The 22325-nt window shown below is 44.9% G+C and overlaps 1 protein-coding gene and 1 long non-coding RNA gene across 2 annotated transcripts in view; both read left to right on the top strand.

Moving 5' to 3' along the window:
* Positions 1-8838, top strand: part of tmx3b (thioredoxin related transmembrane protein 3b) — a 37105-nt gene extending 28267 nt beyond the window's left edge. Inside the window, 4 exon segments of the mRNA XM_056433647.1 lie at positions 943-1072; positions 2617-2685; positions 6067-6222; positions 6225-8838. Of these exon segments, the coding sequence (XP_056289622.1) occupies positions 943-1072; positions 2617-2685; positions 6067-6222; positions 6225-6374 (505 nt within the window). The 3' untranslated portion in view covers positions 6375-8838.
* Positions 8839-10914: 2076 nt separating this feature from the next.
* The window catches only part of LOC130206561 (uncharacterized), a 72046-nt gene continuing 60635 nt past the window's right edge, over positions 10915-22325 (top strand). Inside the window, exon 1 of the long non-coding RNA XR_008834144.1 lies at positions 10915-11038. This is a non-coding gene — a long non-coding RNA (uncharacterized LOC130206561). The remainder of the gene's footprint in view (positions 11039-22325) is intronic.

Raw genomic sequence — 22325 nt, 5'->3', positions numbered from 1 at the left:
TGGGCAGATCTCAGCTGGACAGAGTTGTGTGTGTGTGTGTGTGTGTGTGTGTGTGTGTCTAAGCAGCAGGATACCTTCTCTAAGCCAGGGCTCAGTGTTGTGCGAGAGGCGTGAAAGAGGGATTGCTTGTTTATGTGACCTTGTTCGTTATCTCACTGAGTTTTTGTAATTCCTCCGCCCGATTTAGTCGAAGTGAGGGCGCTGCGGAGCGTCGCCGTGAAACGAGCCTCCGGGTTTCCTCGTCGACGTCTCCGAACAGCGGCGGATGGATGCAGGAGTTTCTCTCCCGCATCCTGACTCCCCGTGACTCGCTCGTCGGCTGTCATTTGCGACGGTCTCTTTAACCCTCCTGTTACCTTTATATTTACTGACATATTTGACCCCAGCAATTAAAACCTCCAGAAAATTATTAGAATTAATATTGTTTTCCAAGTTTAAGTGTGAGGTACTTTATGTTTGTTTGTTGACTACCTAAATAGCCCTTTAAATATATAAAAAAGTTGATATTTCTTATATGTTTGACACAGTGAAAAACAGCCTGGGGTCAAATTGACCTGAAAGAACACCGACATTAAACATTGAATGGGGTCAAATTGACCCTAAAGGTAACAGGAGGGTTAACTGTGACATGGCACAGACCCGTGAAGCCCCCCCGAGTTGCACACTGTACGCATAAAAGCGAGAGTAGACATGCCGGGTCGCATCGGCTATTTAAAAAAAATTAATAAAAAAAGAGGAAATCCTCAGAATTGGTGCCCGTGGGAAAGGCGACGTTGCTCCGAGTACCACGGGGCTTGTTGATCTCGCTGCTGTGTTTCTCCGTGTTCCCAATAAAAGCACAATGTGTTCCCCTCTGATGATGCACCCTGGTGATGGCGGTCCGAGGCATCCGTGTGGGGGTTGAGGAGATTAAAAGCTCTGTTCCTCTTGTTTCCATCTCAGCGAGGTGGCGGTGCCCTCCGTCGTCATCCTCAACACGTCCAACGAGCAGTACTTCCTGCCCAGTGAGCCGATCGACACCATGGAGCAGCTGGTCCAGTTCATCAACGGTGTTTTGAACGGTTCCGCACAGGTCCAAATCTTCTCCTCCTTCCTTCCTCTCTTTTTACCTCCGCATTGAAAATGCGGAAGGTAATGTTTTGATCGCGTGTATTTATTTATTTGTATGCGTGTTATTCGCATAACTCAAAAAGTATTAAACCGAATCGCATGACATTTGGTGGGATGATTGGTTATTATCCGGGGACCATTTGATTAGATTTTGGGATCGATCGGGTCTAAGGTCATGAAAAGGTCAAAATCTTCTTTTTACCATAGCACGATACATTTTTGTCCAATTGGCATGCAACTAATGCCAAAATGTTCATAATTCAATGCCCAATCTTGTGATATGCGAAGGTATGCGCTCTACCGAGTGCCCATTCTAGTTCTTATTGTGTATTCAGCTCAGTGTGTGTGTGTCCCCCCCCTCTCCCCTTGTGCTGTACCACTGTAATCACACTAGCAGTCTTCATTAATCAACCGCGTTGCCTCGCACCATTTTATGTCCTCCCCAGGAAAATATTTCCAACAGATGAGGTATTTTTGCAATCTCCTCTTGCATGTTTAGATCTCATCTTGCTGTCCTCCCCCTGAATGGATTATCGACTATAATATTATTTTCTCAGTCAAACACTGAGATTACGTTGGGATTCTGTATTGCGGCGTGTGTGTGTGTGTGCGCGCACACTAATCTGGAAAAGAAATGTCATCGCTTCCCTGCGTGCGCCACTGAAGTCCCCAGATGTATTCAGCCTTAAGCCAAACAGCCAGAGGTCCTGTCCTTTTTTATTTTTCCGCTATTTTTTCCTCTTTGTACAAAATCCCACCTCATACCCCCCAAAAAAACAACAACAAAAACCGGTCGCAGCTAAAGCTCAAAGAGTTTCAACATCTTCACGTCACGCTAGTAACGTCTGCCACGATGTGTCTCGAGGCGGGTTCACGCTTCGTGTAGAAATACACCGAAACATGTGTTTTACATGCTTCGAACTCCATTTAGTTCAAAATAATTCTCATTTTATTTGTAAAAAAAAATCAAAATAGTGGGGGTCGTGACCGAAATTCTTAAATCTTTTGAGTGTCTTTCCCGAGAAGCGTGACCATTAAAGTGCACAGACGGAGTTGCCTCTCGAGCGGTCCTCCATACCTCCAAACTCGCTGCGCTTCAATTTCTCGTCGCTCCATCGTTTACGATTAAGAAAGAACGACTCCCAACAACGTGCTGTTAAAAAATAAAAAAAAGCAACAACTGTCAGCTCAAACTTTGCACTAAACGAATCACGCGGACCTCCCGCCGCATCGGCAACAGCTGCTTCCCCATAAATGCCCTCCCGTGCCCACCCCCGGCTCGCTCACAGCAGTCCCGCTCACTTAGAGCTCACTAATTGGCCGTCCTGATGAATTGGCCGATCGGCCATTGGCCGCCCGGCTGCTGTCGCCAAAACAAATGGAGCTCCGGCGGAGACGCGCTGAATTAAATGATGTTTAAAATGCGAGGACGCCCCGCGATGTCCGTCGTTCTGCGCGTTAGCCGGAGAGCTTTCGGTCTCTATTCACGGATCTGTCTCCCTGCAGGCGCACGGCGGCGACGGCTTCGTTCAGAGGATCAAGCGCGTGGCCTTCGATGCCAGATCCACCATCATGGTAAGTCAAATGTAAAATACTCGTATGCAGGGTTCACGCGGTCATGGGAAACCTGGAAAAGTCCTGGAATTTTATAATGGTTATTTCCAGGCCTGGAAATGTCAGCGGAAAACAAATTAAATCCCAAAGGTTTTGGAAAAGTCCTGGAAATGTGTTATATTCATATGTTCATTTACGCCGTTTGATTAAAAGAATAAACATTTGTTTAAATATGTATTCTTTTTAATCAAACTATAGTCTCTCATTCATTTGTGTTATTTAAGGTATATACTCGTGTATTCTCCGAGATTTCACAAAATCCATTGGTCAACGTGTGTATGTGTCGTATGGGTACATTATTTATTTATTTTTGACATTTCTTCGCTCCAAAACATCAGATATACTATATTTAGTTTTTAGTTCATTTTTTTAACAACTATGGTTCTGTAGCTTTGGTTAAACCTCTATTAATATTAATATAGCACATGTTTTTGGGGCTTTTTATTAGGGATGCACCGATCTGATCGGCGCCGATCCATATCGGCCGATATTCCCATTATCGGTTTTGATCGGCGTTCTCAAAACGGCCGATCAGATGACGTAACATCTGCGAGAAAAACTATCAGAGTGAGAGGTCCACAGGATCCTCACCACCCGCCGGGCCCCCCCCCCCCGAGTTGAATCTCTGCGACTCAGCCGACTCTCACATGTCTGCCCCTAGAGACTGATGCTCACGGTAAACACATTCGATCGGGAGCGAGCGAGGGTTTTGATAAAGTTAGCGGAAGAATTTAAGTGACAACATCCGGTTTTGCAAAGTTAGCGGAAAGAACCACGTTAAACAAGATCCGTTTTTCAAAATAAGATGTCGACAAATCATACACTAACAAATAAAAGTAAACAATGAACTGATTTTGTATCTTTATAGATCGTTTCTGAGATTTAGCTTAAATTATGCTAACATTAAAACATTTTTACTGGACCAAGGAAGAGTTTATAAAAATAAGTCAGACTTTTGTATGTTAAAAAAAGTCCTGTATATATATTTCCCCAAGAGTTCCAAGAAATGAATGATGCAGATGTGTTCCATACATCTCTGAAATCCCCTACAATAGCAATCAAACAATTTTAATGTATCAATTAGGACATTTTTCAAAGTAAAGTCCTAAATGTTTAAAGAATCGGTAATTTCTTTAATGTTTGAGGTGCTTTATATATGTATTTCCTCATAGTCCTAATACACAAACAATAGAATGTTTCAAACGACACCGTGATCGGTGATCGGTATTATCGGTGATCGGCAGATACTGATTTCAGTGATCGGTGATCGGCACAAAAAACCTGATCGGTGCATCTCTACTTTTTATAGAAGTTTTCGGGCTAATATTATGATTTCTCCTAATTTTGGTCACCACAGTGACGCGCTACTCTTCCCACCTGGTTCTCTACCAAGGTGCTACTGGACACCTTGTACTCGTTGACATGCGCCTCACCTCGACCGCGTTCTCCGCTCCATGCCAAGTACTGTATATGCATATACATAAACATATGCATATGTATATGCATATGTTTAGCAACACTGTAAAACGAATACCCGAGTGCCCCCCCACTCTTTCTCCCGCGGGAGAGAAACAACATTTGGAGAACAATGCGGGAAGTATGACTGTGTGTGTGTGTGTGTGTGTGTGTGTGTGTGTGTGTGAATGTAAACACAGCTGTGTTGTATGTTGTAACCACGCCGACCGTAACAACCTCTTTAAATGGATGCGGGGAACTCTTTTATAGGAAAATTATACTCCTCGGCGCACAGAGAAAGGCTTGTGGAAAAAAAAACCGGCTTCATTGAAGGTTTTAACATTTTGCCCGTCGGCGCAGCTTCAGACAGCCGAGCCAGAGGAGGAGCGACACCCCGCTCGGAAAGGTTAAGAAGAGAAAATAGAAATAGGAAAGCTCGACTTGCTTGCAGCGATATGACACGGAGCGGATCGGCAGCCGACGCCGACGCCAACGTCACCGCCACCGCCACCGCCTCGCCCCCCGAGAGCGCGGTCTTGACAGGAGCGTGAGGGAGCAGCCACATCGGGGGCCTGATGACTCATAGCAGCGCCGTGTTAGCATAGCATACCCATCTCTACCTCATCGAGCGTCCCGCGGCCCCCCCGGCAATTACCATCCCTCTTCCCGTGGCAGCGACTGGAGGGGGGGGGGATGTTTCCCTCCACTCGGCTCAGCGGCCGCCGTGACCGAATGCTCCCTCCCAGGTACATCGTCTGCGCCGTGTCCCGCTATATTAAGGCCAGATGACTCGATTGTCACCGGGATCATCGTTCCTGCAGCAGTTGGATTTTTTTTTCTTTTTTTATGAACTCCTTTGAGGTTTTTTTTTCTTTTTTCTTTCGCATCTTTCTGATGGTCCATGTTTTATGAGGCATCTGCTGTTTTTTGTTTGTTCCTTGTAGTGTGTGTGTGTGTCTTGTCTGTTGTGCTCTGGTTGACTGAGTCTATTGTTTGTCTGGATGAATCTTTGTTGGAAAATGAGTTTCCCCCCCCCCCCACTGGGGATTAATAAAGTTTTCTAATCTAATCTTGAAGGGGAAGTTGTCCTTCAAGATTTCCACAGGAAGTGTGTGTGTGTGGAGCGCTTCGTGTCCCTGAACTGGGACATTTGATACGCGAGGCATAGAGGCTGTTTTTAGGGATTAAAGCCCTTCTTCACTGCCATATACCAACATGTGCAGACCGTCATCTATATATAGATAATAGTTAATCCTACTGAATGATTGCAATCCCGATGCGTGTGTGTTCTGAATGTGTGTGAGTGTGTAGTCAGGTGAGCCCAGCCTGTTACAGGCGGGAAAGAGCAGAACAGATCTTCAGACTCGTGGACTTTTTGTTTTTTTTGTTTTGCGTTTTAGTTTTTCTGATTTTTATTTATTTACATATCGGTTCGAACTCAAAGGGGATCGAACCCCCGAGGTGCGCCGCTACGCCAGGATGTCTGCGTTGGTGTGTGTGTGTGTGGCTCTTTCCGCAGGGCTCCGCCTCCTGGCCCTCGCCGCTTATCTCTCTTCTCATTCGCTTCATTACCACCAGGCCATTGAGAATATTATCTCTCACTAATTAGCACCGCAATGCGACCCGCTTCACTCAGCTGGCGACCCAGACTCCGACGAGATGAGAGCGGCGAAGATTCAGGAAAGAGATACCGAGTGATGGAAACGCTTCTTCTTCTTCTTCTCTTTTTTTACCCGCATGTGTACATCATTTACATAAAGAAACGAGCGTCACTTTCTCCCGCTAAATACCCAATGTGTGAAAGTAAATCGACGTGTTGATCTCTCCCGTGTCCTTTCTTGCTCTCCTCATTCCCTCCCCCCTCCCCCCCCTCCGTCTCTTCGCCAGTCGGTGTTCCGCAGCTCGCCGCTGCTCGGCTGCTTCCTGTTCGGCCTGCCGCTGGGCGTCATCAGCCTCATGTGCTACGGCATCTGCACGGCCGAGTCGGACGACGGCTCCGACGACGTGGACGCCGCGCTCAAGAGGGAGGGCCTGACCGACGAAAAGAAGAGGAGGAGGAGGAGGACGGCGACGAGGAGAGGGAACGCGCCCCCGAGCTGGAGGGCCCAGAAGAGGGCGAGGAAGAGGAGGAGGAGGAGGAGGAGGTCGTTGGAGGAGGAGGAGAGAAGGACCCCGGGGAGAAGAAAACCGATTAACGCAGGTGCTCCCAGCGCGGTGACGTGAAACTCAAAGACACATCGATGTGTTGCTGTTCTGCTTCTGTGTCTTTCATACCCCACCCCCTCTCTAAAGCCCCTCTGGCACAGACTTTGAGTCCTGTGTTAAAGGTCGGCCGCTCTGCCACGCTTCAAGCTAACCGCCTTTCCTTTTTTTTCTTTTCATTTTTTTTGTACCGCCGTGTTCAGCACGTAACGCTCGAGAGACGCAGGCGGAGAACCAATCGAACCTCCTTATTTATTACGATTGGACCGACCAGTGGTTTTATTGCGACGTGTGACTCGCTCTCTCTCTCTCGTTGTTGTTGTTTTTGTATCTACTAAAAAGCTCCCGTTGTGTCTTCTTCTTCTTCTTCTTTTTCCTTCTCTTTTTCTGTTGTAGTCATATCCCAATCGTTTTTTAAAAATCTTTTAAATTCCATTATAAACCCGCCTTCCTACTGATGTGACCGCACATGCATCTCTTTCACCTCGACCCTCAGCCCAAAGTTAAAGCTTATCTAAGTGTGTGTGTGTGTGTGTGTGTGTGTGTGTGTGTGTGTGTGTGTGTGTGTGTGTGTGTGTGTGTGTGTGTGTGTGTGTGTGTGTGTGTGTGTGTGTGTGTGTGTGTGTGTGTGTGTGTGTGTGTGGCAAAAGGAAGTGCACAAGAAGGAAAATCTGCCATGAATGAATTGTGCTTTTTCTATTTGATGTTATTGCCTGAAAATATTTATTCTTCTTTTGTTGTTCTTCTTCTTCTCTGGGCGCAAAGTGCCGAGACATTCGTGAATTTCTCACCTGTTAGAGTCCATTAATGCAAAAAGGCTGCATTGGTAACTGCCGTCAGTCTGTCTGTTACTGGGATATGGCAAATGTACTTTTTCTTTCTCTCCTTCTGTCTTTTTTTTCTTCCTCAACATGGCCGACCTGCTTAAAATTCTCCGTACAGATGAGTTGCGCCTGTCGAGCAGACGTCCATAAAAGGCATCGGTCGTTTAACAAGTCCTTTTCTTCACATCGCCCGGCTCGGCCTCGTTCCACATTTCAATCTGTCTTCCATCACCGGTTTCCATATTGAATTCAGTCGGCAGGTTGAAGTTTAAATCCCGACGCACTGAGACGGGGTTTAACCCCTTGTTTACTGTTAGAGTAACCGCTGCTCGTTCTCTCCACGCCGTCGTCTCTCCCATTGTCACACACTCACAGCGAAAGCGTGCGCTGCAGCCGGAGTCGAGTCGGGCTCGTGGCTTCCGCTTGGGTTTCAGTCTGTTACATAACAAACACCGGGCTCTCAAGTGTCACGCATTGAGCGTGAGACTCACGCATTTCGGTCTTAAGTCACGCTTCCCGACATGCGCTACGCCCGGTGGAATGCGCTGATTGGGAACACCTGCTCGGATTGGCAAATTTAGGAAATGCGCCTCTTCACTTCAAGACGATTCTCTCGTGTCCGAAGGGAGACCATGAAGCCAGTGTGTGCTAAGCTAAACTAAGCTAAGCTAACGAGCTGCTGGCAAAGAATGGAAACCGCTAGCCGGGTTCTGTCTAGAGTCTGCACACCGGCCGAAGATGGAAGGTGTTCATCAGAGAGCCGGAGAGATTTCCCCCTTTGCATCCAGTCTTTATAGATAGATATATACTTTTATTAATCCCCAAGGGGAAATTAGAAATTATGCTAAACTAAGCTAAACTAAGCTAGCAAGCGGCTGGCTCCAGTTCCATATCCGCCGCGCGGTCCTCTCCTTCGACTCCCGACTAGAAGGCCAATATGCGTACTTCCCTAAATGGCAGAACTATTCCCTCTTCTGAGTGGCTGGATTATTATTCCCTCTGCATTATTCATTTTTCATTATTCGAATCATATCCCGCGTTACAGAGCCGGCTAGCAATTACAAGTTTTTAAAAATGAGCAACGACGGCGTCCGTAACGGGCTTTCTCTCCGGGGAGCGTTGAGTTCATCCTCGAGGAAGAGGAGCGAGACGAAGTCGCCCGCGAATCCCGACTTTCGACTTTCTTTCGACTGAACGGGCGACTAATCTACTGCGCGGGCTTTTGAATGATGTTTTTTCCAAATGGGAATGAATGTTTTGAGCGGTTTGTGCTGTAATGGTGTGAAGGTGATCCCCCACCCCCCATTTTTTTTCTTTTTTAAAGTGTAACGGTAAGTAATAAGGTCGCTTCAAGATTCAACACTCTTCATTTCGCCGTGCTTTTGTAGCTCAGTACATCTGGACTCGGCTCCTCGGCCTGAGGACGCCTGGTGTTTTTAATATACGGAGGTCATCTGTATTATTACTGTGAACGAGCACTAAAGGAAACCATGCCCTCGCCTTGCCTTCTGGTCCTTGTAGTTGCTGACCATTCTCTGCCAAATGTCCTCTTTTGGGTTTGAATTGAGATTGTCAAACTTTATTACAGGTTTAAAAGATTGAAATAAAGACTGTCCTCTTTTTTTCCCCTCTCGACTGGCATCCTTTTGTCCGTCTGACGTGCTTATTTCCTGCTTTTCCACATTTATTTCTCCAATTATCGCACAAATAAATGTGTTTTTTTTTGTCTGTAAAAGTTTCACATCCGTCGACGGTGTAATCCGAGGTCTCCGTGTCGACTCAATTATAGCACGATGTAGTCACATTGTTGGAGATCGAGGTTTAACGGCGGCTGATTGCATTGCTTGATGCGGAACTCGTTTATTTCTTCTCTTTGGGGAACGCCGGGCGCTTTAAACGGGGTTCGTGCGGTCATGGAAAACCTGGAAAAGTCATGTTATTTTAAAATGGTCATTTCCAGGCCTGGAAAAGTCATGGAAAAAACTTAAATCATAAAAGTTTTGGAAAAGTCATGGAAATGTGTTATGATCACATGTTCATTTACGCCGAGTTTGAAATAATTAATATGTTTTTTAAAGAAAGACCCTCAAAATATAAGCCGGCGTACGCTCTCAATACGCAACATTTTCTAAATGTTTCATGTTTATACCGAAATTTCAGTTTGGTCATGGAAATTTGGTTTAAAGTCCTGGAAATCCATCGGTCAAAGTGTTTAAGAACCCTGTTTAAAGCCGAACCGAGACGTGACTCCACATAATGAAAAAGCCCAAAGTCACGGCGCGCCGTGCGGAGAACAGACGCCGCTTTTGGGGACGTCAGATTCTCTTTTTATTTCCCCAGGCCGGAGAAAGGAGGGCGTCGTTCACGTCATATATAAAAAAATTAATTAAAAAAAAGTAATTCGCCGCACAATTACCTCGCCGTACATCCTGAGAAGAAGGCGTCCCGTCTCTTCTGCTTTCGGCGATCTTGCGCGCCGGACGCCGCCAATTATCCCGCCGCCGCTCATGGCGATCGTGACTCGCGGGGGTCGCCGCTCAACGGGCGCCGAGGGCCACGCCGGGTCACGGCGGAGGAGGAGGTTGGCGGTTATTTTTAAGTGAATGCATTTTTGAAGCTTGTGTGTTTCACACCTATTTCTGAGCTCGGTGATGGCCGATTAGCTTCGTCACCGTGGAAACCAACCGCCGCCGTGTTAGGAAAAAGCAGCATTTTTCCTTTTTTAGGGCCTAAAAACTGTGTTGCCGCTAAAACACCCAATGCCTGATTACACAAACAGTCTGCACACGCGCCTCCTCTGGGCCGCCGCCACTCGGTAAACTCTGTTCCCGCCGTCGGGTCGACTCCGTGTCGACTCCGTGTCAACAGTTCTTCTGGGTTTAATCGCCGCTTGTTCTTTTTTTTTTTTTAAGCCTGACATTTTGGGGGAAAGCGATTCTTCGGGGTTGTGTGAAAGGGACTCGACGACGCCCGTCACAAAGAAACATCAGAAGACGGCGCCGCTCACAGGAGGAGAGGACCGTCTGCTCAGGGATAAGCGCCGTAATACCCCGTTTATGACAATTGAATAATAGAGGATTTCAATGGCGGTAATGGATATGATTTATATATTTTTTGCACGGTTTTATTTACAATTTCTGTTTCGAGGACAACAAAGAGTCAGAAAACAAGTGTTCGCCTCTTTAGTTGTCGTCCTCGTGTCTGGAGAGTTATTTAACCGGTAATTAAAATGTATTCAGTTCATTGTAAGAGGTTTATTCATTATGAACTGTCACACATTTCTCTCCCTTTTATGCACGCTTATGCACATATTTTGTGGCATCACCCCCCACCCACCCCCCTCCCTGTCAGGCCTGTTCACTGTTACTGAGCCGTGATTGGATGGCCACGGTTCCAGTGAGTTTTTTTTTTTTTAGTAGACGGTCAATTAGAAATCACGAAATTCAAGTCGACTCATCTGGACTCCAGATCTCGCTTTGCCAACTAATATTTATTTATAGCCGAAGCGTAGACATGTGCACGGCCCACATTATCTCCGTCACCTTTAAGTGCCCCACACACACACACACACACACACTGGAGGCACCACATGTCTGCGTAATCTTACTCTGCCAAGGAGCTGTTGCCACAACGGCACACGGCCTAATGATGACGCCCGGGTGGTCATCAGTTACTGACGGGGACCTGTCCCCGCGGGGGGGGGGGGGGAGGTCAGGGTGATTTACGGAACCTGAGGCCTGTTCCTGGACGAGGTGACACGTGCTGCTGACGCCGGCTCTCACACCTTTGCTTTTTGCCAGAGGCTGTTTCCAACCTGGAGCTGAAGACAACAGGTCTGTCAACGTGTGTGTGTGTGTGTGTGTGTGTGTGTGTGTGTGTGTGTGTGTGCGTGTCACAGCCTTCCCGGCTTCTGTTTAATCTGAGCCTTAGTCCCTCTCCACCCAGATGTTCGGGGGCATTGCGTCACCGGCCTGCTGGGTCGGGAGCTGACTCCCTCACGGTGACTGTAGCCAGCTGGCTTTTAATGACGGTACGGTAACAACACTCACTGTGTACAGGGAGGGATACACACTCCTCATGTACACAAACACTGTTGCCCAGGCAACACGTTGCCCGACGCGGTCAGGGAGAAAACTGCGTGACATCCGGTGAAGAATGTGGGATTTATTCACGTTAAAGAGCTTTTGCGCAATAATCCTTTCAGGGGGGCGTGTTCTCTTTGCATGGGTGGGGGTCACATACATATACATAGAGGGGAGGGGCTGTCTGTTTATGGAGATTACACTGAATATTATATAGTTATTTATTTATATAAATGTATATCTCTATTTATTTAAATATATATTTATATAAATATGCATATTTATATATATGTGTATATATATATATACATAAATATAAATATGCATATTTATATAAATATACACTACCATTCAAAAGTTTGGGATCACTTAGAAATGTCCTTATTTTTCAAAGAAAAGCATTGTTTTTTTCAATGAAGATAACATTAAATCAATCAGAAATACACTCTGTACATTGTTAATGTGGTAAATGACTATTCTAGGTGGAAACGTCTGGTTTCTCATAAAATATCTCCATAGGTGTAGAGAGGCCCATTTCCATCAACTATCACTCCAGTGTTCTAATGGTACATTGTGTTTGCTAATCGCCTTAGAAGACTAATGGATGATTAGAAAACCCTTGAAAACCCTTGTGCAATTATGTTAGCACAGCTGAAAACTGTTTTGCTGATGAGAGAAGCTATAAAACTGGCCTTCCTTTGAGCTAGTTGATTATCTGGAGCATCACATTTGTGGGTTCGATAAGACTCTCAAAATGGCCAGAAAAAAAGAAGTTTCATGTGAAATTCGCCAGTCTATTCTTGTTCTTAGAAATGAAGGCTATTCCATGCGAGAAATTGCAAAGAAACTGAAAATTTCTTACAGCGGTGTGTACTACTCCCTTCAGAGAACAGCACAAACGGGCTCTAACCAGAGCAGAAAGAGAAGTGGGAGGCCTCGGTGCACAACTCAGCAAGAAGACAAGTACATTAGAGTCTCTAGTTTGAGAAATAGACGCCTCACAGGTCCTCAACTGGCAGCTTCTTTAAATGGTACCCGCAAAACGCCAGTGTCAACGCCGACAGTGAAGAGGCGACTCCGGGATGCTGGCCTTCTAGGCAGAGTGGCAAAGAAAAGCCATATCTGAGACTGGCCAATAAAATAAAAGATTGGTATGGGCAAAAGAACACAGGCATTGGACAGAGGAAGATTGGAAAAAGGTGTTCTGGACAGATGAATCCAAGTTTGAGGTGTTTGGATCACACAGAAGAACATTTGTGAGACGCAGAACAGGTGAAAAGATGCTGGAAGAGTGCCTGACACCATCTGTCAAGCATGGTGGAGGTCATGTGATGGTCTGGGACTGCTTTGGTGCTGGTAAAGTGGGAGATTTGTACCAGGTAAAAGGGATTTTAAATAAGGAAGGCTATCACTCCATTTTGCAACGCCATGCCATACCCTGTGGGCAGCGCTTGATTGGAGCCAATTTCCTCCTCCAACAGGACAATGACCCAAAGCACACCTCCACATTGTGCAAGAACTATTTAGGGAAGAAGCAGGCAGCTGGTCTGCTGTCTGTAATGGAGTGGCCAGCACAGTCACCAGATCTCAACCCCATTGAGCTGTTGTGGGAGCAGCTTGACCGTATGGTCCCAAGAAGTGCCCATCAAGCCAATCCAACCTGTGGCAGGTGCTTCAGGAAGCGTGGGGTGACATTTCAACAGATTACCTCAACAAATTAACAGCTAGAATGCCAAAGGTCTGCAGTGCTGTAATTGCTGCAAAAGGAGCATTCTTTGACGAAAGCAAAGTTTGAAGAAAAAAATTAATACTTCAAATACAAATCATTATTTCTAACCTTGTCAATGTCTTGACTATATTTTCTATACATTTTGCAACTCATTTGATAAATAAAAGTGTGAGTTTTCATGGAAAACACGAAATTGTCTGGGTGATCCCAAACTTTTGAACGGTAGTGTATATTTAAATAAACAGAGATATAAATATATATGTGTGTATCTGTATATATATATATGTGTATGTATATATATATATATGTGTGTATCTGTGTATATATATATATATACGCTGTAAGTACTATACCTGTGCTCATAAAAGCCTCTTGGAAAACGATGTTTGTATACGTCATCGTACAGAATCACAAACAACATTCAGGATTAGGTTGTTGTGCATCGTCGAGGTCCTTAAAATATTAATGTGCTTCTCTAATTAATAAACATGTAGCTAAAAGGGTATTTATGATGTTTTCGGTTTAATTAGGGTTTGGACCCACTCTGGTGTGTTCAATAATTCATCGCCTATAGCTGGTGACTGATGTTATCCTCTTTATTTATTTCAAATGTAGATATTTCCCTCGGCCTTTACACGAAACTACGCTAGGCTAACTGTCTCCTTCCCTATTTCACATTCAATACACCGATATGAGATATGATATACTGTTAGTCTTCTTGTCGAGGAAGTTAACGAGTGTGTTTTAACAAAATGTCGAGTTCATCTGATTGGTTCTTTTCCAGCCTCAGGCTCACTTCATCACTTTTATTAATATTATTATTTTATACTCACTTAATGTCGGACAAGAGACAAACATACTTTCGATCTTCCGTATGTTCCACAAATTGAAAATTGACAATAAAGATGACTTTGACTTTGAAGTGTTCATAAACGAAACGCAGACGCAACGTTTAAAGAAACTCAGCCAAATAAAACCGTCACGACATTTAAGTTCGGGGTGTGGATTTCATTAGAGTCGGTCGAGGGCGTCGACGACATGCAGGCGCACGTGGGAAGTGTTGTTACCGCTACCAGTTAACACGGCCACTCGTTAAACTGAAGACTGTGTCTGCAAGAGGAGGAAGAGGAAGAGGAGGAGGCGGCATCGTGTGATTCCATGTTTTACAGTGTAAAAGACTGTTTTACGATGCGAGCTGCTGTTGGTGGTCCTCCCTGAGCCCGATTTAGCATCCCGCGCCACAGCGGGACGACCACACCGCGCCTCCAGGGAGTCATCACCTCTTAGTGCTCCGGTGGCCGCCGGGCTCAGGCCGCCGCTTAACTATGCAATCCAGTGTTTTCTTTTGGGCTCCCTCTTGATAGCTTTTTAATTGCTTTCGGTGACACCGTCACCTCACTCCCTCACTCCACCCCCGGAGAGCGCGTTGTGTTGGCCGTGGCCGCAATGTAATCATGAAATAATCATAATTAGGAGAACATAATTGTGAGCAGTTATTTGGACCCCAAGGTGCAAAAATAATCTCTTAAAAATGCTTTCTTTTTGATAAATGGCGTGGGAACATATAAATTTAAAAAAGCAATAATTGAGGCTGGATGTCTTTTACTGTTTGTAGAGACCTCATGAAACACACTGCGGAGCTATATATATATATATAAATAAATATACATTTATATATATATTTAAATACATATATATGTGTGTGTATATATATATATATACACACATATATATGTATTTTTGTTCCTCGTTTTATTCCCATATCACACTGGGCTCTGCTGGAGAAGTGGAAGACATTTAAAATGCGACTGGATCCCACGGCGTCGCTCAAGAATAATTCAAAATCATCTGAAAGGGATTTTTGATGTTTGAGTGAAAACAATAAAACATTCACAAGGATGAGTAAATGTCGTTTTTTTTCTGTTTTCAACATCTGCTGCTAGCAAAAGAAAAAAAAGGCACATCATGGGATACTTCATCGTGATGACGTCAAACACTATATTGTCATTTTCCTGCATGATCTTTTACAGTGTAATGTTGTTATAACGTATGTAAATCATATGGTCCTTTGGTAATCACTTGTATTGTATTGAAGTCCATATCTCAGGATACGAGTGTCCCTATTGGCTGTTGTCTTCATCACGTGACCCCGAGCTGTCTGTAGGTGGTGCTTGTGTTGATCTGTGGTTTGATGTGATAAAAAAAGCCAACGATCCAAATAAACCAAGAGTAGCCTGCAGAAAAAATCTATAACTATAATCACAGTCGTGAACTAACACTGAACTTCCTCCACCTCCTCCTCCTCCTCAGAACTGCTCCAAAAATAAATAAAGTGAATGCCAGATATGAAAAAACAAAACAACAACCTCCTCACAATGTCATTGTCGAGCGCCGGTGCTCTGAAGGCGGTGACGTGTTGCTCTCGGTGGGGAGGCGAGCGGCCCGGAGGAGCCGAGAGTCGAGGAGCGGCCCGATAAATCTTCTCGGAGCCGCGTGGACCACCCGGGAGGACGTGGGCCCCCGAGGTTCTTCAAGGACAGCCAGGGGCAGATCCAGAACTGGCCCTCAGCTCTCTCTCTGTCTCTCTCTCTCTCTCTGTGCGGTGTAGCTGCTGCAAGTCGGGCACAGATTGTCTGCCATGCGTTTCCGCCGACCTGGACTTGGTTTAAACAGAGCGGAAAAAGAGAGAGAGAAAGAGAGGGATGTGCAACTCTGGCCAACGATGACAGGCTGTGTGTGTGTGTGTGGGGGGGGGGGGGGTGATGGGAAGGATGGGACGGCGTACCTGGAGTAAATGGAAACAGTGTAAGGCTCATACGTACGGAGGGTCCTGCCACAGCCACTTAGAGGAGACATTCGTCCCAGAGAGCGTCCTACGCTGCTCGGTATTTATCAGCTCCTTACGACAGCAGCAGAGGAGGAGGAGGAGGAGGAGAAGGAGGAGGAGGAGAATAAGATGATGATAGAGGAGGAGAAGAAGATGGAGAAGGAGGAGAAGGTGCAGGTGCTGGGTATCAATCAGCTCATTATGACAGCAGCAGAGAAACAGGAGAAAGGAGGAGGAGGAGGTGAAGAAGAAGGAAGAGAAGAATCAGAATCAGTCAAAATCTCAAAACTCTTGGAGTTATTTTACAGAGTCCATATTTTCTGTTTTTAAATAAATGCCTCATTGACTCGTGGCTCCTTTCATAATCACATCAATAAAAGGTTTTCGGGGTTTAGTTTTTTTTTGAGGCGGCTCACAGCTTTGCGTTCACATCTGGAACAACGTATGTGCTCCTTGAATCTGCAGATGTTTAGTTTAGTCTTAAATTCATCCGTCAGACGAAGACACGGCGCCTCATGGCGCTGCTCTTCTCTGAGGTGGAGTAAAGCACGACGCCATCAGGACGGAGATCTGGACGATGAGCGCTCCCTTTGCTTCATGCATTTGTCTTCCTTTATGAATGGCAGATTGTTTTGCGGAAGACATTCTCTCCGTCAAATGAACTAAAGGATCGGAGGCTATTTGTACGGTTTACTTGTTCTGTAATTGAGGAACACTCGGCCCTTAGCTGCACCTCACACAATACAGTTCACCATGACAACGGAGTCAATTTTCCCTTTGAAATTTGGATTGATTTTGTGGAGCACTTTTCCCAGAGAAGTGAACACAAGCTTTTCTAAATGAGAAGCCGGGTTGTTTCCCTCAGTGTCGGCAACAAAAACTCAAATTTAAAACTTTTGTTCAAATTTAAAACTTTTGTTCACGGCCAAAGCATGGCAGACGAAATGGTGACGGAAAAGAGAAAGAGGCTGACGGCGCCCCGGTAACGGGCGGTGAGCTGTGATTGGTCAATTCCTTCATTTAATGAGTCTGCTATGATATATGGTTTGACTAGTTGCTGCGGACGCAACATGGAAGAGGGAGACCGTTAACTACAAATATGCTTCATGTCGCCCCGATATGAATGTGATAGAGACTTGGAAAAAAACAATGCTTTAAAAAGTACTATCCCTTGTGACACACACACACACACAGGCAGCAGTGACATGATTGAGGCCAACGCTGTCTGTGTGTCTGCTATTAAACAGACATGACCAGCTGATGCCGACGGCTGATTATGATAGATTGACAGATTGACAGATTGACAGCATCCTCAAAATATGAATGGCAGGATATGTGACAGATAACCTGTAAAATAATAGTCTGACTTCCCTCCAATGGAGATTCAAACCTCTTCCTCTCTAGAATAAAAGTCGACGTCCTTTTTGCCTATTAGCATGCACGAGGGACGTGCCGTCTTTTTTGTGCGCATGTGAATAAATTATTATTAAAATGACCGTGTTAATTGTGGAGAGGATGGAAGAGCAAAGGGTCTCTCTGATTTGCATTTTAAAGAGCAGCCCGCTGTTTATTTTCCTCTGGTGACAGAGGTCACTTCAGGGTCAGGGGGTCAGACTGCACCTGGTGGACCCATGTTGCACCACCAGCTTCACCGTTGTTGTGCATTATTCTCAGCCAGACAATGAATAGCTAAATAAATCAAAAGGAATACACTATCATGCTTAGGAATATTTATATTTATATATACAAATATAAATATATATTTATATATATATAAATATATATTTGTATATACAGTATATATATATATATATATATTTTATATATAGAAGAAGCCTGTTTGTCACACATGCAGCGTGAACCCGACGTCCCGTGTAGACAAACTCTGTGACGCACTCAAAGGCCAACCAAGTTAAATTAACAGTATGCACACACCAAAAAAAACCTCAATATTCTTCAATTAATCATGCCATGTCTTATGAATGCATTCGGCGAGATGCGAAGCGTTCGTAAATAATTGATCGGCAATTGTCACGAAATGAATACAAAGCCGAAGACGATGCGGCGACTGCTGCTGAATGTTTGTTGCTTCGAGAAGCTGCAAATAAAAGAAGAAAGGGTGAGTTCTAGGATACCGAAACTAAGAGGAATACTAAGAGCACAAAAAACGAGTTTTGGTGGAAGTGTTGAACCAAGTATAAGTAGCGAGTGGGATTCACGCCGGGGTCCTTCAACCCACAGACATTTCCTCTGAACCGACTATTCAGTTATGACAGAGTAAAGAGCGAAAGAGGGCGGTTTCAATTGAGCTTTCAGATAGAACGCCGACAAATCACCACCTTTTAAGTTGATATATCCAACCCCCCCCCTACTTTAGCATCAATTTGGATTTGCCCACGTTTCTGCCCACACAATGATTGTAATCCACATTTCCACTCTCCTTTTAGCTCTGTTTTTGTGTGTGCTCTCAATCAACGCGGCGCTTGAACGCTGCGCCAATGCTCGCCACTCCACTCTCCACTTTAGTCCGGGTTGGTTGCCGGGCAGAGCTGCGACGGCGACGTTAGCTAGAAAGAATCGAAATCAAACAGATGGAAAAAGTCGGCCAGGTTCCCCCCCCCCCCCCCCACGAGTGGACCTCTTTTCGAAGAACAAGAAGAACAAGAAGAACAAGAACAAGAACCCGCTCCATGGCGGCGTCAAAGATGCGAGCGTCCGGGAGCGCGGTTATAATGAAGTGTTGTTGTCTCGGCTAACAAGGGCCGCCCGACTCTCTCACGGAAAAACCCTCAGCGGCAGAAGATCAGGGGGCCTCCGCGTTAGCTCCTCGTGTGAATCGCGACTCGTCGGCTGAGCCTCGGCGCTTGTGTGTGATCGCGCTCGGCCTCCCTCTCCAATCACATCTCACGCAGACGCGCTCATACATTGATACTCGGTGTGACTCCTGTACCGGCTTCGCCATTATTCACTGGACCAGATGAATCTATGAGCTGTGAAATCATTCAGGGGGGTGTAATGATAAGCTATCGCCGGCGTGTTCTGGCTTCGGTAGCCGTAAAACACGCCGATGGAGTTACCGCTGTGAATATGCTGACACTTTGGAAACGGGAGGCGCCGCAATGGCGGAGTTGGAACGCGACGCGGTGCACCCTCATTCGTCTTCGAGCATATTTCTTCAGAGGCGGTTAACACTTTTATTAAACCAACCAAAAAAGCACCCAAAGGATGCCCATGCGCAGGCTCTGCAATGAATAACGGGACGGCATATTTCAACTTTCTGTTTTTATTTGGGCACAACAGTGGCATGCAGTCGGCGGGTTCACGACGCAGCTATGTCCTTTGATATTATTTTCGGTTCATAACCTGGAAGTAGCACCGACTCGGTGGAAAATGAGCAGCTTTGGAGGCTTTGGAAGCTGCTTACTTTGCATTATGAAAATAGAGACATTTGCATATTTCATGAAGAATGATATCATTAATATGTAAGATAAGAGGAGATACGACTAAATGAGATAAGACAAGATGAGGTAATACGAGATGAGATGAGACAAGATAAGATAAGATGAAAAGAGATGAGATAAGATAAGACAAAAGATAAGATGAGATAAGACCAGATGAAATAAGCCAAGATAAGATGAGATCAATCAAGATGAGATAAGACAAGATGAGATAAGACAAGATGAGATAAGACAAGACGAGATAAGATAAGACGAGATAAGATGAGATGAGACAAGATGAGATAAGACAAGACGAGATAAGATAAGACGAGATAAGACAAGATGAGATAAGATAAGACAAGATGAGATAAGACAAGATGAGATAAGATGAGACAAGATGAGATAAGACAAGATGAGATGAGATGAGTTAAGACAAGATGAGATAAGATGAGATAAGACAAGATAAGATGAGATAAGACAAGATAAGATGAGATAAGACAAGATGAGATAAGATGAGTTAAGATAAGATGAGATAAGACAAGATGAGACAAGATGAGATAAGATGAGATAAGATGAGATAAGACAAGATGAGATAAGATGAGATAAGATGAGATAAGACAAGATGAGATAAGATGAGATAAGACAAGATAAGATGAGATGAGATAAGATGAGATAAGACAAGATGAGATAAGATGAGTTAAGACAAGATGAGATAAGACGAGATGAGATAAAATGAGATAAGACAAGATAAGATAAGATGAGATAAGACAAGATAAGATGAGATAAGATGAGATAAGACAAGATGAGATAGACCTTTATTCACCCTGAAGAAATGGCCGCTGTTGAAGTCCACAACAGTGAAGAGAGCAACATCTCAAGAACACCCATCCAGCGTGTCCGTCTCTAGATTTATCTTCACTGAACAACGGAAGCAATTTCTAAAATAATCTCACCTCCCGCTGTGATTCCCCTGCGGGGGCTTTGGAGCTCGGCCTCCACGGCTTTGAATCAAAGATTTAAAGTCGCTCTTCTCAAATCAAAATCAAAATTCCGGCGCGTCGCTTTCCCAGTGAAACGAGTCCGACTAGATCGGAACGAAGAAACGGTGAAAACTGGAGGGGTCAACATTCACAAATGGCGCCGGGGCGTAAGGCAGGTCTCCGGTATCTCGCCGGGCCATCTGGCATCCCCGGCCGAGCCCCCCCCCTCCCCACCCTGTTCCTGCACACTGTGTCCGGGGGAACCGTCCGGAGCGGGCCGGCCTCCCCGCGGGGGGCCTCGGTGACTCCGGTGTCAATCGCGGTAATCGTAACCGCCCTGGAGATCTGGACGTGTGTCAAGTTGAGCAGCCGGTCGGGGCCGATATCAACCGTGGAGCCGTTGCCTCGGCGATTCTGATGTGCTGCATGAGAGGACGTGACCTCCGTTCTCATGACAGACTGGATTTCAGATTTATATTCTGATCAAAGAAATCTACCGATTTTTTTTATGTCAGAAATTGTACATTTATAAAAATAAAAAAAAGGAACTGCAGTGTCGTCCTTCATATGTATTTCTAAAGGTGGATTAAACACAACTTTAAAGGTCAGCCTGCTAGTACATCAACTAATTTCCACCTTTTGTTACTTTTAAACTATACATTATATTAAATCACTTCTTAAAACCCATTTTTATAGAACAGCTTTTAAGTGATGTTGTCCTTTTATGCACTTCTTTGGTTCCTCTAATTTAGTTTGTCTGTTTTTTTATTTAATATTTGTGTCTTACCATTCTATGTGTTTTGCCTTGATTCTTTGTAGAGCACTTTGTAAACTTTGTTTTTAAAGGTGCTATATAAATAAAGTTATTTTTAGCATTTTTATTTGGCAGCATGTAGCTACTAGTTGCTGAATAAAACAACACATGATCAGATTGTAAAATACATTATTCAAGGTTCATATGAGTAAATTCTAAATTGTAATTAGCCAAATTTAGACACTAAAAGGGGCGATTATTCACCTACTCATGACGCTAAAGACACATTTTGCCCCGATCGTGGGAAAACAACCTCAAAGCTGACTGTTGCCCAGCTGCAATCTGATTGGCTGCTGGCCAAAGCGCCGTTGTCGTCATTTGCCCGGAGTCGGAAAGCGAAAAACGAGAATAAGAATGCGACTGCAGACACCGCGAATGATGTAATAATCCTCTGAAGCACTTTCAAGTCTGTTTTATGGAGCAAACTGAGGTGGTGGTGTTGTTGTTGTTGTTGTTGTTGTTGTCACAGTGGAGGCGGAGCTACGGTTAGCTCGTCAGTGAAGACGCTGCTTTCCGATTTAATAAGACTATATTTGTGATTTGGTTAATAACGATGCTGTATGCTATGTTTCTATTCTCACCTTCAGCAAACACAAGCAGAGTTTGAGGCGAGATAACTTGTTTTTTGGTGTTTGTACGTATTGCGTTACAAAAAGGTAAAAGTTCAACGTAAAACCGGAGGAAACTGGCTGATAGTGTATTTCTTTAGTCGTGGCGTCTGTGGGATGTTTAAGGCCGTGTCAACACAACACGGGTCACTGATAAACTAAGTCTTCAGCTGCAGAGTAAATAAACCTAAGAGACACATTTTAGGACCGATTTCGATCCGACTTCTCGCTTTACAGCGAGACAGAGTGCGTCCCAGTTCCCCTGCAGTATTGTGCTGAACATGGGATTCTATCAAAAGCCCGTTTCCAGCGGTTTCAGCGTTTTTAAATCACTCGCTAACCCAGATTTGGTTCTCGGCTGAATCCCAACCCAGATCTGGGGGCCTCGGCTAGCCGAACGCTGAATGGGTGATTTATCAGGTTTTTTTCGAATGCTACAAAACTAAATGATTTATGGCTCAGCTCTTTTTATTCCCCCTTTCTCCCCCCCCCCCCCCCCACACCCAAAAAAAGGTATTTATGTCACAGTCACTGCTGCCGTTTCGGGTTTCTGACTCTTTTGCTTTCCGTCTCTTTTTTCCCCCTCTGGAGGTCATGCCGGTGCGGTGTAATTTAAAGTTTGATGGGTAATCCTAATACAGTA

This window comes from Pseudoliparis swirei, chromosome 16 (genome assembly GCF_029220125.1).
Source record: "Pseudoliparis swirei isolate HS2019 ecotype Mariana Trench chromosome 16, NWPU_hadal_v1, whole genome shotgun sequence".
Classification (NCBI taxonomy): Eukaryota; Metazoa; Chordata; class Actinopteri; order Perciformes; family Liparidae; genus Pseudoliparis; species Pseudoliparis swirei.
Note: the sequence above shows the minus strand (reverse complement) of the source record. Positions and strands in the feature narration are given on the sequence as shown.